A 16,519-nucleotide genomic window follows, 5' to 3' on the forward strand; every position below is an offset into this window, starting at 1 on the left:
TTGAAACAGAGTTTACAATGGACGAGGTGGATTCAGTTCAAGAGCACACCACCAAGATGAAGGTGATAAGAGATCAACTTTCAGCATTCGGTCGAAAGAAAGATTCAGCCCGAATTGTGAGGCTCTTGCTTGGCATGGTCCCAAGATAAAGAAGTTTCATCATGACCATTATTGCAGGGCAACGGTTGCCCCCTCTCTATGCAAGAAGTATCTCGAGAAAATAAATTCAACGGATCTATTGACAAGACCTTCCTTGCAAAAGGTAAAGGCAGAAAGGGTTAAGCCCATAGTCACAAGAAATGTTTCGTCTATTTCGCCGTTTCACTGTTTCGACAGGTTTTGTTTCGTTTCGTTTTGTGTTGTCAGACGAAATGGATAGGTTTCGAATTGATACTTAATATATACCCTTATAGGTACAAAAAGATATGTTCTATTTAAGTTAGAGTGAACAAAGAGAAATATAAAGTCAAGATACTAAAAGGAAATTCAAAACATAAACACCTTGGATTCTAGAAAAAACGGGGCAAAAACGTTTATTTTGATTTGGGCGAAACAAAGGTTTCGTTGAGAGCGTTTTGTCCTATTTCGAAACGTTTCGTCTGTTTCGCGTTTCGAGGTTTCGAAAAGGACGAAACTGGTTTTCATGTGACTATGGTTAAGCCAGGAAAAGGCAAGCTTAAAGACGACCATGATTCAAAAGGGGGTTTGTCAGATGATAGTGGAGATAAGAAGAAGATGAACCCGGATCGAAAATGTGTCTACTTGGAGAAGCCAAGCCACATAGCGAAGGACTGCCGTAAGAAGAAGGATGAAAGGAAGGAAACAAGCCCCGGGAGGAGTCAAAGTCAGGTTCAGCGAACATGGCGAAAGAGGAGCTCTTTCTAGTCATTGAGTGCTACTCAGGTCACACAGTGAGTGAGGATAGTGATGGGCAATACACGTACAGCAGAGCCTCCAAACACATGTCCAACAACAAGAATTGGTTCAAGGAACTAAAACCTGCACATTTTCCTCTTGCTAGTACTTTACCTGTTTCCTTTGACTGGATCAGCACTCTTCCATATCGAACTCAGCCTCCATCTTGTTCTTTGTTATTTGGTCGACGAAAAAAATCTTGTGTAGTTTTGGCACGTAAAGAACAGTAGTGAGAACCATTTCTTCAACTGAATCCATTGTAACTGGAATGCTCTTGATTCCTTTCAATTGAGCACTTCTTGTGTCCCCAACAGTCACGTGCGAATGATGGCTCAATCAGATGAAGGAAATTCAAAGTTGTGGCACGAAAGTTTTGGGCACGAAAGGTTTGGGCATGTGAGCTATGGAACACAGAGATGAAAACAGCAGGACTTGTGGATGGACTTCCACATATTGCAAACAGTGTTAGAGTCTATGAAGCTTGCATGGAGGGCAACCAATACACCGGGAGGCTTTCCCAAAGGAGGCTAAGGAGCGATCCAAAGTTCCACTTGAGTGGGTACACTCAAATATATGTGGAAATGTTTCTACAACGTCACTCTCAGGATCCTATCCACATTTATTGATGATTTCAGCAGAATGACAAGGCTTTATTGCATTGCTAAGAAGTCTCAAGCCTTCACCAAGTTCCAAGAGTGGAAGGCCCAGGCCGAGAAAGAGTCACTCGTATGTTGACCAACAAGTGGGAGTGTTGGAAATATAGAGGTCACCTCCCCGTCTGTGAGCCCCCATATGAGGAGAGCATTGGGGGGGTGAACCTGGGGTTTGTGAGATTGCCACATGGGCAGTCCCATGGCTGCCACATGGGCAAGGATCAGACAAAGAAAAGAGAAATACCTGGAGCATTCTGGGAGCATAGATCAGCACAGTGGGTGAGGCGACTGGTAGAGGCAATTCTAGGAGCAGATGTGTGGCTGAGTGGAGCTCCAGACAAAAGCCAAGAAGACTGCAACAGATGGCGCATCTGTTGGGAACAGGTGGTGGGGATATCAGGCCCTGGATCTGGCCTGGCAGGAGGCGAGTCAGCAGCAGCAAAAAAGCGGGGTTATCCTGGGGTTCAGGCGCATAAATGGCAAGGACTTTGGCAGGGGTTGTGGGCAGGCTGATGGCTGCAACAAGCCCATGAAGATGGCGGGAAGTGCAGCAGCAGGGTTGGCTAGATAGAGGGCTGGTTGGGCTGGTTGGAGCCAGCCAACCAGGCCATGCTGGGAGCAGACCTAGGGGCTGGGCCCCTGCATAAAACAAGAACACGATGCTGATAATTGGCATAGATATGACCCTGGATGAGGGTAGATGTGATGCAAGCCAAGAGCCAGCCTTTGGGCTGACAGGGCCCAGCAACAGAGGCCTAATGTGCAGACTTAGGGCATATAAATAGCCCGGGATGGTCCGCTGAGGCAGGTCCAGTCAGCCAGGGATTACAGGTCGCCAGGAAAAGGAGAGGGGGGGGAGGGGGGGGGGAACCAAAAGGTCGGGTAGATGGGAGATCCCCTCATTTGGGTACACCACCTTGAGGAGTTAGGGGACTATCCGCTTGGCCACTGAAGATCTTGAAGAGCATGAAGCGACAGAAGACGAACCAGTAGGAGAAGGAGCAGACACTCCCCATCTGAGATACACATCTAGCAGCACACTTGTTGCAGATGTGAGGTAACATCTGGAGGGTATTTTGCCATAGCTTGTATTAGATATTGTCCATCTTTACGGAGGTTTATATACATGTTGTTTTACTGCCTACATGCTTGGTGCATTTTGCTATATCTGTAAATGTTTACGGTTGCAACCTCTGTACACACATCTCCTATTGGTATGAACCTCAGTGTGAGTCATTCTGGTAATATTTTCAGCTGCATGGGTAAGGGTTGGGAAGCTTGGCACATCTCTGAAGTTTTTCTAACAAGCTTCTCATCTTAGTCCATTGACATAAGGCATGTGCTGAATGGTTACAAAATGTGTGAATACATATGCACAACTATTTTCCTACCTCCCAAATACATTACCAATGTACCTTCAGCAGACCAGAGTATAACAGCAGCTAGCACTTACATAAATATGGATCCATGCAGCAATCATAAAGACTGTTATGCCATGTCTCCGAGTGTTCAAACGTCTTCCTTGCTGAAGGTTCTTGCTTCAAGGATGATACTACTTCTTGCCTGAAAATGTCCACAAATGTCACAGTAGCATACCTCGACAGAAACCCAATTTAACGACAGTTACTTTGAATATCACATGTACTCCTCTTAATAGATTCTCCAACTCTATTGTATAGCATAAAGAACAAAACCACAGATAAATTTGGGTAGCTGAAGAGAGAGAACCCTTAACAAATTATATAAATTTGCATTCACCATATGCATGTTCACATGGAATAGGTGCCCTGCACATGCTTTGTCAAGAAAGCCACTGTCTTAAACACGTTTGCATTTTCAGTTTTTTAGCAAAGTGATGTTTGGATACCACATAGATGCAACAAGATTATTAGACAACACAAAAAGAGCTGATGCGGAGCTTACGATTACTTAAAATATACATACATTCTCAATTTGGTGTTCATGAATCTTAGAACATGTGCAAAGTTGTTCGGAAACTGCTTACCATAGAAGCTATGCAAAATAGGTATTTCTGATTTTCTGGATCCCTGTAAAAAATGCTGGCTGACAACACGAGCTTCATAAAGATCTAAGCAACATTATTACAGACAAATAGGAGATGCCAATATTTGCAACAGCTTTCAACTGATAAATCATATCCACAGTGAAGCATGAAGAGATTGCACTAGGTTTTAAATGTCACAAAGAAAAGAGGGTGTTATACAAAGATATGCAGAAGTCCAATACTTTGTCAGGCAATGACATGGTCACAAGGATGACACAAGCCATGGCAATGACATGGTCACAAGGATGACACAAGTCATGGAGGTTACAAGGTCACAACAGGTGGAGAGGACATGGTCACCGGGATGGCATAGCCACATGGGGACATGGTCATCAAGAGGACATATCACCCAAGCACATGGAGGTGACAGGGTCACAACAGGTGGAGAGAACATGGTCACCAGGATGGCATAGTCACATGGGGACATGGTCATCAAAAGGACATTTCACCCAAGCACATGGCCATGCATCAAGGGTCTTCATGTCACGCAGTCGCGCTCTGCCAACCTCTGTAGACCTGACTCATAGGTAGCACATTTGTTTCATCCGGCGGTGCCTTGTCAGAGACAAGGTGGCTGCAGGTGGTGCATATGGAGTAATTACAATGCACCAACACGGCACAAGCTGGCCATTGCAGAAGACATCATGAGACTCAGCGACAGGATGGCTAACGATGAGGGGACAGCCAATAGGAGAGAGGGAGGGGATTTCCCACCCGGAAGGCGAGGGTGAAGAGGGGAGATGAGGAGTATGGGGATTCATTCAACATTGTACGCGGATTGAGAGTGAGAAGGAGAGAGGAGGAGAGCTACTAGCTGCCGGTTGCATTGTTATGGTGTATTGCTACACGTTTGAGTGATCTCTGATCTCCGCTTCAAAGAGATTGGTGTATGAGGATCCTTTCATTCTATGGTGTATGAGGATCCCTTCATTCTATGTTACGCATTTGCTCGCGTTATGCTCGTCTACTGCTTTCTCCGTTATCTGTCATCAGCGTTATTCCTTCTTATCTCCTTTCTTGGTTTGTTCTTCCTGTTCCGATTCCAGCACTCAGCCATCCGTAGCACCTTCGACTAGTGTTGAGTCATAGGTTCACGCATCATGCAGTATAGTGCAGTCGACGTAGAGTTGTTTCATAGGTCTACGCATCACCCACTTTAAGCTTCTCACATCAGTGGCCTTAGGCCTCCGGTAACACCTCCAGAACTAAGCGGACCTCCCCCTGAGACACTTTATGGCGATCACAGTGGGAAAGTGTTGGTGTTGAGTAGCAAGAGTGAAGTGGCATTCGAGGGTCCTAGAGGAGAGAGTTCTTATGCCGAGTAGTTATGATATCCTTGAAGGAGCTAGTGAGAGAACTAGGAGGTACTTGAGGATAGTGGAGAGAAGACTTCCAGCTAACCAAATTCGATACAAAAAACATTATGCGAGACAGAAGTTCACGAAGTCCTCAAGGCGAGCACAAAGTGAACCCATTGGAGCAGTAGCCAGAGCAAGTAACTTCATCGAAACTCTCATCGATCTGACCAACAAGATCCCTGGTGGTCGGATCAAGACTCCAGAGGAGGAGAAGTACAAAGCGGAGAGCATGTGAAAGAGGAAAGTACGAAGGACGAGAGCTCCTCAGGAGCTCTTCAATGTCAAGAAGCACCTCTTCTCCTCTTGCAACTGTCTTCATCAAACAACCACTTCAACGGGAGTAGTGCCTACTTCAGCACCGGACTTGACATCTAGTGGTCAAGCTACTATTTCGTCTATTATGCATAACCCCGATCCGTCGAGTCTAGTTTCTACATCCATGACACTTGTGGGCTCTCATTTTGCTCCGGTCATGTCCCTACACTCTACGTTGCCATTACCATAACTATGTCCTTTCCTACTACTTGTCCATCATGCATGGCTTCAACCCCATCCTTCTCTTTCCCAATTGCCCTTGCATCCTCTTTGATCCCCATGTTTCCTATGTCCTCACCATCTACTTTCACAACGGTAGCGCCTCCAACATATACAATACCATCAATGGTGACTTCACTAGTGTGGTCCTCTACAGCTACATCAGTGGTGACTTCACCAATGTGATCCTTTGCACAAGGTGTCGCCTCATCATCCTCTCCACTGTATGTCTCCATGGCACCCACATTTAGTACTGCTCCATCAGGAGGCCCTTCATCTCTGGGGTGGGTATTGTGGTTCTTAGTCCTGCAAAAAAAGCTAGACTTCTTGAGTTACTCAACAAGGTCCATGTGAAGACTCAAAAGTTCAAGGTCACCTCCATGAGGATGCGGAAGCTCATGTGAGGAAATTTCTCACGACATGCAAAGCTAAAGGTGTGGAGAACAAGCATGCCTTCCTACACATCTTTTCATCGTCATTGGAGGATGCAACTGATGTATGGTAGAGTCAATTTCTCCTCGACCATTTTCAAACTTAGACAGCTCTAAGGGAGGAATTCTTACGGACTTTCAAATTGGAGAAGTTCAAACATGATTGTCCAGGAGTTGTCCGCTGACACTATGAAGCCTAGAGAAAGTATCTCTGAGATGCACAGAAGGATGAGGGTCTTGACCGCCAAGATGTTTGTGCCACCTAATGATTGTGTCATGAAGGGGTGGTTTTTGAAGGCATTACCTCCCACCATTGCTATAAGGATGGTTGACAAACTCCCTGAACATGCCTCACTACAAGATTTCTTGAGGGAAGCCGTGAAGATGGAACGATCGCAGTTAAGTGTTGCCTCATCGCCGACTTGACAACCCAGCCCTTGAGAGAGGAGGGATCATCAGCATGGCAGCAACTGAAGAAGGAATTAGAAGAAATCAAAGGTCTGAAAGATAGAACATGGGTGGATGGACAATCATCCAATGAGGCCCAGATCAGAAGTGGTATTTGGTGTACAGAATGCAAGGGTTCTGGCCATGGTCAGTGGGAGTGTCCCTCTAAGCGCAAGGTACCTACTTCTACCTCATTTTGTACATTTTGTGAAATCCATGGACATGATGCCTCCGAGTGTGGGTACCTCAAAGGGTTAAGGAAGCTTCTACCAGACTATTCTCCAAGGGAACCCCTAGTTGCTGCAGTCAACAGAGCTGCACTGATAGCTTCTAGTCCGGTACCTGTACCTCCTACTCTTGGAAAAGCATCTGAGCCACCTTCCCCTCCTATCATTCCACTTGCACTACTTCCTACTCCCCCTTTGCTTCAAGCTCCTACGCCTAATCCGGTTGAGGCCCCATACTTTTATCCTCAACCCTATTATGCACAGTACCAACCACCTACTCCCGAAGGTAGGTATGGACCATACTATCAACGATGTCAACGGGGTGGTTTTCGAGGAGTTCATGGAGGCGCTAGTAGAGGGACCAACCTTCGAAGACCTATCATGTGTATCGATGTGGAGAGTACGGCCACTACCAAGATGATTGTCCACACCCGTTTAGCGGACCCTCTTGCACCCAATGCAACACAAATGATCACTACAATAGAGATTGTCCCAATACCAAAGGTGAACCGGCATCCCAAGTCAACATGATTGATGTGGTAGTGGCATGGGAGGGCGACACACCCATTTGATTGGTGCAGTGTTGCAAGTTGTGACAAGGTCACAAACAAAGGATGGTGATTGTACAGACGACTCAGTCTCAACACCATAGGCCTCATCACACCAACTAGTATCAACTCCGTCCCTAGCAATGCATCCCTCCAAAGTCACCCCCTCCCTCTAGGTTAAGGTCACCCCCTCCCTCCAGGGTGGACAGTGGACCAAAGGAATGCATCCTCTCCTGTTAGTCAAACAGAAAGAGCATCAAAGTCCTCACACCCATCTAGGCCCGTCAATAGCTCTAAAGACCACCTTCAAGTGACCAATCTATGCCTTCAAGGTATCAGGCGGTGGTCAAGAGTGTCATCAATGATCTTCAAACTAGTAGTTCCGAGGAGGAGGGAAGTACACCTCAGTTTCCTTCCCGACAGTTCAAAACACTAAAGTTTGCAAAGGAGGTGACAACCATGGGACAGAACAAGGGTAAGGGGGAGCAAACAAGACCTTCTAATCTTCTCCAAGAGAGATGGCTATTGAGACATGGTATGGCACAAGACAAAGGGAGGCAGGTGATGGAAGAAACATTACATGAGTCACAAGCTGGACATTTGAGACATGGTACGGCACAAGAGAAAGGGAAGCAGGTGCTAGAAGAAACATCACATGAGTCAATGGCTGGACAGTCACATTTGCACCCTCCACATCGCATGAGCTTTGACCCTCATACAGAAGCTAGGAGAATGAGGTTACAAAAAGCAACTACCCAACCCTACTCCTTGATCCAAGACCTGGTGGAATTCAGGCGCAACATTACCTTCCGGTAACTTTGTTTGTTGTCCCCACAAACCAAGGACCAGACCATTGCATTCCTGAACCACATGCTAGGGGGTCAACAAAAGGAACCTATTCTGGGCGAGCCCACACTAGAGAGTGGATCGATTGAGGACGAAGATCACCGCTCGGCTTATGCTGCTCTAACATGTGAACAAAGTCCTAGGCTCACTGTGGGTATTAATGGCGTGGAGCTGAAGGATGTCTTCTTGGATGGGGGTGCAGCCGTGAACTTGCAGTCAGCAAAGGCCATTCAAGATTGGTCCACAGATGAAGTTAGGTTGCCCTTAGGATCCTCATCCCTAAAAAATAGATATGGGTACAGGAAAGGCACGACACTGACCCATCAAACTAGGGGAAGAGGATTTTGAAGAACAAGCTGGAATGAAAGAGGAGCGTTGGGCTCTTGGCGACTGACCCATAGAAGATGAACAAGATGGAGGAGAGGAAGCACAAGCCATGAAGGGTTGAATATCAAATCCAAGAAGTTCTATGCACACATACAGCAGAGTCAAGAGCGGACCATAAGGAGATCCACGATCGGCACTCTGCATTAAAAGATACCCATGCGATCCTAAATGCAGAGCTACTATCCCTCCAGGCAAAGCATACTACTTTGTAGTCAGAGCATGACCTGTACAGATCGAAATATCGCCGATACAAAGGGAGATATGAGAATCTTCGAAATGTGATGGACACCGTTAAGGAAGACAATGATCAACCGTCTAGAGTTTCCGCAGTGCCATCTTAGGGCAGGGATGAGTAGTGACGTATGTTTCAGCAAGAGGATTTTGTGTATAGTTAGCTTGATTCCCTCCTCACTGTGGCATCTCTTGTTAGCATGTTGGCTTCTCAGCTGGTTTTGGTATTGGGATGGTTTGGTTCCATTTTCAGCTCAAGCATTTTGTACATAGTTGGCCTCATTCATTTCTTTGGGTGATTTTCTTGGATTTCAGCAAAACTTTTGTAATCTCAAGAGACCTTTTTGTATGCCAATGGCTTATGTAGAACAATTTTTGTTAAATGCTCAGAAGATTTTGGTAGCCAGTTGGTTTAATAAAGTTTTTGGAAGGGTTTTCTTTCAAGTTAACTCTTGTAAAACTCAATGGATCTGGATTGGGGATACATCTGTGAGTTGAGTGACTCTGATATGTTTTCGATAGCACTGTTAGCTTCACCTATGATGATTCTTGTATTGAGCAAAGTAATTCTTCCTACACATCTCTCAACATGACCTATTCACCGGAACGGTGAATGATAGTGGCGGGGAACTGTTATACAAAGATCATCCAAGACTAGCTATGTCCAGTCACTTTGTCAAGCAATGACATGGTCACAAGGATGACACAACTCATAGCGATGACATGGTCACAAGGATGACACAAATCATGGAGGTGACAGGGTCACAACAGGACACAAGTCATGGAGAGGACATGGTCACCAAGATGGCATAGTCACATGGAGACATCATCATCAGGAGGACATATCACCCAAGCACATGGCCATTCACCAAGGGTCTTCGTGTCACACAATCGCGCTCTGCCAACCTCTGCAGACCTAACTCATAGGTGGCACAGATGTTTCATCCGGTGGTGCCTTGTCAAATACAGGGTGGCTACAGGCGGTGCACATGGAGTAGTTACAATGCACCGATGTGACACAAGTTGGCTGTTGCACAAAACATGAAGAGACTCAGCCGCGGGATGGCTAACGATGAGGGGACAGCCAATAGGAGAGAGGGAGGGGATTTCCCACACGAAAGGCGAGGGTGAAGAGGGGAGATGAGGAGGATGGGGTTTCATTCAGCATTGTAGGGGGATTGAGAGTAGAGCTACGAGCTCGCCGGTTGCATTGTTATGGTGTGTATTGCTACCGTGGATGAGTGATCTCTGATCTCTACTTTAGAGAGATTGGTGCATGAGGAGGATCCCTTCATTCTATGGTGTATGATCCCTTCATTCTATGTTACACACTTGCTCGCGTTATGCTCTTGTCTGATGCTTTCTCAATTATCTGCCATTAGCGTTATTTCTTCTTATCTCCTTTCTGGGTTTGTTCTTCCTATTCCGATTCCAGCACTCATCATTCCGTAGCACCTTCGACTAGTGTTGCGTCATAGGTTCACACATCACGCAATGTAGTGCAGTCAACGTAGAGTTGTGCCATAGGTCTACGCATCACCCACTTCATGCTTCTCACATCAGTGGCCTTAGGCCTCCGGTAACACCTCCGGAGTGGCCTATAGGATGAGAAAGAAACTAACATGCATCTGACTGTTCACTACAAGATTGAGAAGAGTAGGAGAATAATAGAAGACTACTGCTTTCATTCCATGAGAAGCTCGAAATATAGAGGTACCAGCTGCCTCTTCGAAGCCATGCCCTCTCTTTTCCATTTTATGAAAACTTATTTTATTGTTCTACAATATGTTGGGATAAGTGTGATCAAGGGCTTGCTCTAAGGTGCATGTGTGCATCTAGGGGAGTCACGTGTGTGTGTGTAAGCACAAAGGCCCCCACATGGAAGGTTCCTTTGATTTAGCTAGTTCCACTGATATAGGGGCTGATTGCCACTGATGTAGGGGAGGTGCCTACACCTTCCTCTCACTCTATATAATGGAGGATCTTCCTTGATCTTAATACACTCTGATTTTGCCTCACTTGAGCTCTCTCTTTGTGTCATGATGCACTTCTTCTATCCCACTCACCTCTTCATTTGGTATCAGAGCTGGTAGGCTCTAGAGAATCCACTTTGGTAGTGCCACCTCATCATCTTCTCCATCACCTCCATTTTGAAGCTCTCTCTCCCTTTCTCTTCAGAATTGGCTAAGCTCCATTCTCTTCATTCCTTGCGCCTTTTGCCAAACCCTCTTAACTCAAGATTCTACCCCTTGGGGCGCACCTTTGGCTTAAAGCATTCCTCCAGATTTGGTCTCTGTCATCCGTGCTGATCCAAACAGAGTGCGCCGACTGTTCGTCAAATTGCGCGCCTACAGAGCAAATGGCGACCTGCCCTTCAAGCACAAGTTAGCCAATGCCTAGAGCTTGTTGCTGGTGAAATCTGAGGCTATATGGTCCAGTGGTTGCAGAGAAATTAGCAAAAGAACAGTCGGCTTTTGTGAGACTCTCACAGGCAATGTGGCACACTATTTCGCCCCTCCTCTACTGTGCTTACTCTCTGGGATAAAGATATCATTCCAGCTTACAAATCTCCAAATCTGAAGATATGTGGAGTGAGAATTCAAGCTTACAAGTTACTCTGTTTCCTTGCAAGCATTTTTTACAGTTTTTGAAAATTTGATGCTAGAATAAATGCTAAGATGATGTTTGAGGTATAAAGTCGTGCTAAGCTACAGATCAGAGAGTGCAATTTCAGTTTGAGATTCAGTTGGGACTAATCTCTTGTCAAGATGCCAAGCTCTCAATGTTCTTCCAATGCTAAGCACTTGAAGAAGACTACAAAAAGGACAAAGTTCAAGGTAAAGAAGACATCGGCCAAGAAGCTTTCGGAGAAGCCAACTAGGTATGCATATGCTAAACAACTAGGCTTTTCTGAGTTTATCTCTAGCAATCTACATTAGTATGGTGAGGGAGATTTCTTTGTTCGACAAGATTAGTCATTTTGTAAGAGAGTGCCTGATAAAGGTAAGACCCTCTCATGGCTACCTATAAAATTGACAAGTTCAATGGCCAAGGCTTTCACACTTGGCAAATGAAGATAAAGTTTGTGCTTATGAAAGAGAATTTGTGGGACTTGGTCAAGTCAAAACTCAATCCTCTCAAGAAGGTGAATCAACCACAACCAAAGGTAAAGGAAGGCAACTGACTCTTCTTCTACACCTGCACATGCAAAAAGGATAGAGAAAGCTTATGCAATAATTGCATTAGGTTTGGGAGATGATTATGTGCATCACATTTCAAATTTGGAATGCCCTTTTGAGACACAGTTTAAGTTAGATGTATTATTTGGTGCTAGCTCTCATACTTCCAAATTGAATTTGAAAATTAAGTTCTTTGAACTTAAGATGGATGGAGACAATGTTGCAGCTCATGTTAATACTTTGAGGAGTCTTACGACACAATTGGCCTCAATTAACTCTCCAGTTATTGAAGATGATGCTATGGCTCAAGACTATCATTATGTTGTGACTACTTTGAAGAATCTTCCCCAACCCACACTGGAGGGCATCATCAGTGCTTTACAAGAGGAGGAAAGAAAGACCACTTCAAGAATAGGTAAAGTACACACAGAAGCACTTGTAGTAAAGTTTTCATCAAAGAGCAGGTACAAGGCATGCAAGCATTGTGGGAAAAATAATCATCTTGAAAAGGATTATTATAAAATCAACCCTTGCACTTATTGTAGCAAGAACAATCACTCATAGAAGTTTTGCAATGAGAAGAAGAAAAATATGACAAATCTCGTGAAGAGAGAGCTCCATCAACAAATGAAGAATCAAATTGTGATAGAAGACAAGGACTTTGCCTTTTGAGCACTTTGTCTTTGAAATTTTGTTTATCATCACTTAGTCAAATTTTGAGGCTCTCTGCCTGTAGTAGTATATACCTAGATGAATCCAGGAGCATTCCCAAACTCATCCTCTAAAAACACAACATAGTGCAGTTTCAATCTCACAAGAGTCACTCATAAGATTGAAAACCATTAACTCCATCACGCATAGCAGGAACTAGCTACTATGACATCCCCACCGACGCCATCAGCGCCCAACAATGGGTGTAGACCATAGTATAAAAGCATGCTCTCACACATACAAATCCACACACCCACACATACTTAAGCATCCATTTATATAAAGTCTTCGTACTGAGTTTCTGTCGGCACTACGGAGATGAAGGGCAAACTCAGCCATGACGAAGGCTAGCACTAAAGGAGAAGGCCTGGAGTAGTACTCCGAAAAGAATGTTATGTCTTTTGTAAATCACCTCTGGTCACCATATGATGTAGGCCATGTGATATGTGTATTTGGTCTATCCCATTTTTGTAAACCTTTGAATCTTGCGTGCTACCCCTTTGAGGTGACTCACAAACTGTAGTCTCTCATCCTCAGGTAACCTGATAAATGCCTTCCAAGTGCCTACTGTGTAGGCGGGGCCTCTCTCTCATCTAGACCACTACATGTAATGGGAAGTGCCCAGTGGTCTGCCATGCTCATCAAGTATACTATCTTTCCAAATGATCGGCTGCCTATCAATCTCTTCGAGAGTGGAGGACGGAACCCTTCGAAGAGTGTTCCTGAAGCTCCCCCAAGCTTTCAGGATGGCAGTCATGAGAGGAGAGGCAAGAGATTTGAGAGGGACAGAAGTAAAAATCCAATGAGGGCTGTCCACCCAATCATCTCCCAAGGTAGGTGTGCAAGCCTGAATGCGTCCAAAAAAGAAATCCTTCCAAGGTTCCTGCCCAGGCATGAGTCCCCTCACCACCACCTTACAAAGCAATGCCCTGCACTGCAAGTTCGGGTCAATGATATTAAGGCCCCCTTCACATGTAGGGAGAATAATGGTCTCCCAAGCCACCCTTGCTGCAACATCTACCATGCCATCAAGTCCACTCCATAAAAAATTCATGACTGGTCTAATGAGCTGAGTGATGCAATCCCTAGACCGGCAAGGCTCATAGCTTCAGCCACAAATAAGAATAGAAAGACGGCTAGAGGGCATCCCTGTCAGACTGATTTGGATATCTGAAACCTGTCTTTCTTGACTCCACCAATGAGTACCTGGCTATGGGCTGACCTATAAAAAGCAGAAACCCCTCTAATCCACAAATCTGAAAATCCGAGGCGAAGAAGGGTTTCCTCTAGAAAACCCCAATCTACCCTGTCATATGCTTTTTCGAAATCCAAGAGTAGAATTGCCAATCTATGGCCCTCATGCATAGCCTACTCAGAAGCCTCCCAAAATGAGAATATGTTATCAAAAATGCTTCTGCCATGGACAAAGCCTATTTGTGTGTCATGTATAAGATTTGGCAGGATGGGCTGCAATCGCAGGCTGATGGCTTTTGCCAAGATCTTATACAAAGTGCCCAATAAGGTGTTCGGTCTCCACTATGACACTAAATTTCTGCAACCTCCTTTTGGGATAAGATGAATGAGACCCTCCGAGAGTGAGTCCGGCATCTCACCCGAGTCCCAAATGCCCTGCATGGCTAAGGTGATGTAATCCCCAATCTGATCCAAAAAAAAAAAAAGGGTGTAAATCCATCTGGCCCTGGACAACTACCCTTATGAAGGGCAGTAAGAGCGGTCCTGGACTCTATGTTGGTGAAGCGTGCATCAAGTGAGGCCCTCATACCTCTATCCATCAACATGGGAATATGCTACCGAATCATCTCTGTCCTGTGAATCAGGATCTGCAGTCAGAAGGGAGGCATAGTAATTTGAAGCAATTTGCATGACGGCATCTGGATGTGTCTGAAGTATCCCGTCTAAGTTAACAAGCTGCGAAACACTCTCTCTAGGGCCGAGAGTAGAGAAGAACTGCTTGTTGACTCTACCTCTGCTCTGCATCCAGAAAGACTCTTTGGTGTGAAAGGCATACTTTGCTCTTTAATCTAAAAGTGTCTACTGATGAGCCCTTGCTGTAGCAAGGCGCTCCTAAATGCGAGCATTTGTAGGCCATTTCTGCTCCTCTCTAAAGAGCTGCCAGCTGCTGTCGAATGGCAATCTCTCTCCTACGAATCTCATCTCTCCTAATACTAGCAACAAAGTGATAAAAGCTGCTAATGTCAGTGAGGGCTACAGCCACATCTGACGGGGATGACTACCCGCTTTGCAGGTGAGAAACCCAAATCCATAGCACTATCTCTGTAAGGCCCTCCTCTACGTAGAAGGCATCTGGAATCTTGATACTGGCAAAGCGGCCTCTCACCCGAGGCTCTGAAAACACCAAAACAACTAGAAAATGATCTGAAGTGGCCACCCCAGCACTGATGCATACTGTCCCACCTCTATCCAGTGCCCAATCATCCACATAAAATCCGTCAACCCGTGCGTGGATAGGCATCCTTACTCTCCTGTTCGGCCAAGAAAACAGAAGAGACTGTGGCTAAGTGTGAAAAGCATCATCATACCAAACATCTTTGCCATTGAATTGAAAAAGGAAGGCATCCCACGCTGCTTTCTCTAGGGAGTGAATGCCACCTTCCCTACCCCCTCTTTTGTCTAAAGGCATCTCAACCATGTTGAAATTGCCCCCAATAATCCAAGAATCTGCAATATGTGACCAAGAGTGCAACTCCTTCCAAAGAGGACACGATCCCCTCTCAAGTTGGGTGCATAAAGGTTAAGGAAGCCAACCTTACACCGACCAATTATCAAAATAACCCACTGTGCTCTAGAGGGGACTATGACTCCGTGTCCAATGACCAAGGGGAGCATCGAAGAAGAGATAGAAATACAAATGCCACCCCTAGTGCCCAAGGCAGGTGACCAAAAAGTATGGCCAGAAAGAAGCTTACCTGACTTGGCACAATCTCTATCATCCAGCTTATGCTCTTGGAGCATAAGGATATCAATGGGACCACCTGAAACACCTGGATGGAGTTGGTTACGAATCAGCTGCCTACGGCGGCGATGAGGTATACCACCAAGGCCCTAAACGTTCCGACTAACGATCCTCATCGACGGGAGGAGGAGATCGGGTGAAAGGCCCTACCCAACCTGGTGGTGGAGAAAACCCTCTCCTGTGAAAGAGTCCTCCTGTCAAGCGGAGGAAAATCAACTGGTGAAAGAAAACCCACTCCAACAGAGGGGCAACCCTATCCAACGGAATCCCAATAACCGGCTTCCCCAGGGTAGAGGGTACAAACTCCTCCTCTGTCTCAAACACTGCCAAATTTGCCAGTACTGCAAAAGAGTTCTTGTAGGAGGGAACTGGCATAGGAGTGCGAATAATCCCTGCACCCGAGGGAGAAGGAGAAAAAACCCCCTTACCTCTATCAAGAGGTGAAGTGTGACTAACAAAGGGAGGGGGCTGATCAAGAGCATCAGTGATAGGACATGAAGAAATGGGTTGCCCCTCCTGATGAGCAGGTGGGGGGACTAGGACAACCACATCTACGTTTGCAGAAATATCACCTGTTTGTAACTGAGAATGGTTCGAGGTGCCTCGTAGAGGTGACGGAGTGTTAACAACCCTCACAGGCATCCAACAGGCTATTGATCCTACTGTACGCATTGAAGAAGAGGGTCCAGGTCTAGGGACTGGTCCCGAAGGTCCTGGGCGAGGAGGGGCTCTGATAGCGCATGTAGAAAAAGTAGGACAAGAAGGCAGAATAAACCGTTTGGGCCTTTTCTTCTTCCTTTGGCAATCCTTGGCGAAGTGCCCCAAGGTCTTGCAAATCCTGCAATGATCATGTCTCCCAACAACCTCGACTCTCTGTCCAAAAAAGGAACCATCTGGTCACTAAAGCATAATGTGATCATCTGTAATATCAGGGTCACAGACGATGACCCTTACTCGTGGCACCCCATCCGATCTGACAGCCTCTGCCGCTG

The 16,519-nt window shown here is 45.7% G+C and overlaps 1 protein-coding gene across 1 annotated transcript in view; it reads right to left on the minus strand.

Moving 5' to 3' along the window:
- LOC147885057 (protein MID1-COMPLEMENTING ACTIVITY 1-like) overlaps positions 1 to 16,519 on the minus strand; it is a 61,064-nt gene that overhangs the window by 24,916 nt on the left and 19,629 nt on the right. The window contains exon 3 of the mRNA XM_087397469.1: positions 3,022 to 3,131. Within this exon, the coding sequence (XP_087253595.1) occupies positions 3,022 to 3,131 (110 nt within the window). The remainder of the gene's footprint in view (positions 1 to 3,021; positions 3,132 to 16,519) is intronic.

This window comes from Dipteris shenzhenensis, chromosome 26 (assembly GCF_047967505.1).
Source record: "Dipteris shenzhenensis isolate YYH24624 ecotype China chromosome 26, Dip_SZ_1.0, whole genome shotgun sequence".
NCBI lineage: Eukaryota > Viridiplantae > Streptophyta > Polypodiopsida > Gleicheniales > Dipteridaceae > Dipteris > Dipteris shenzhenensis.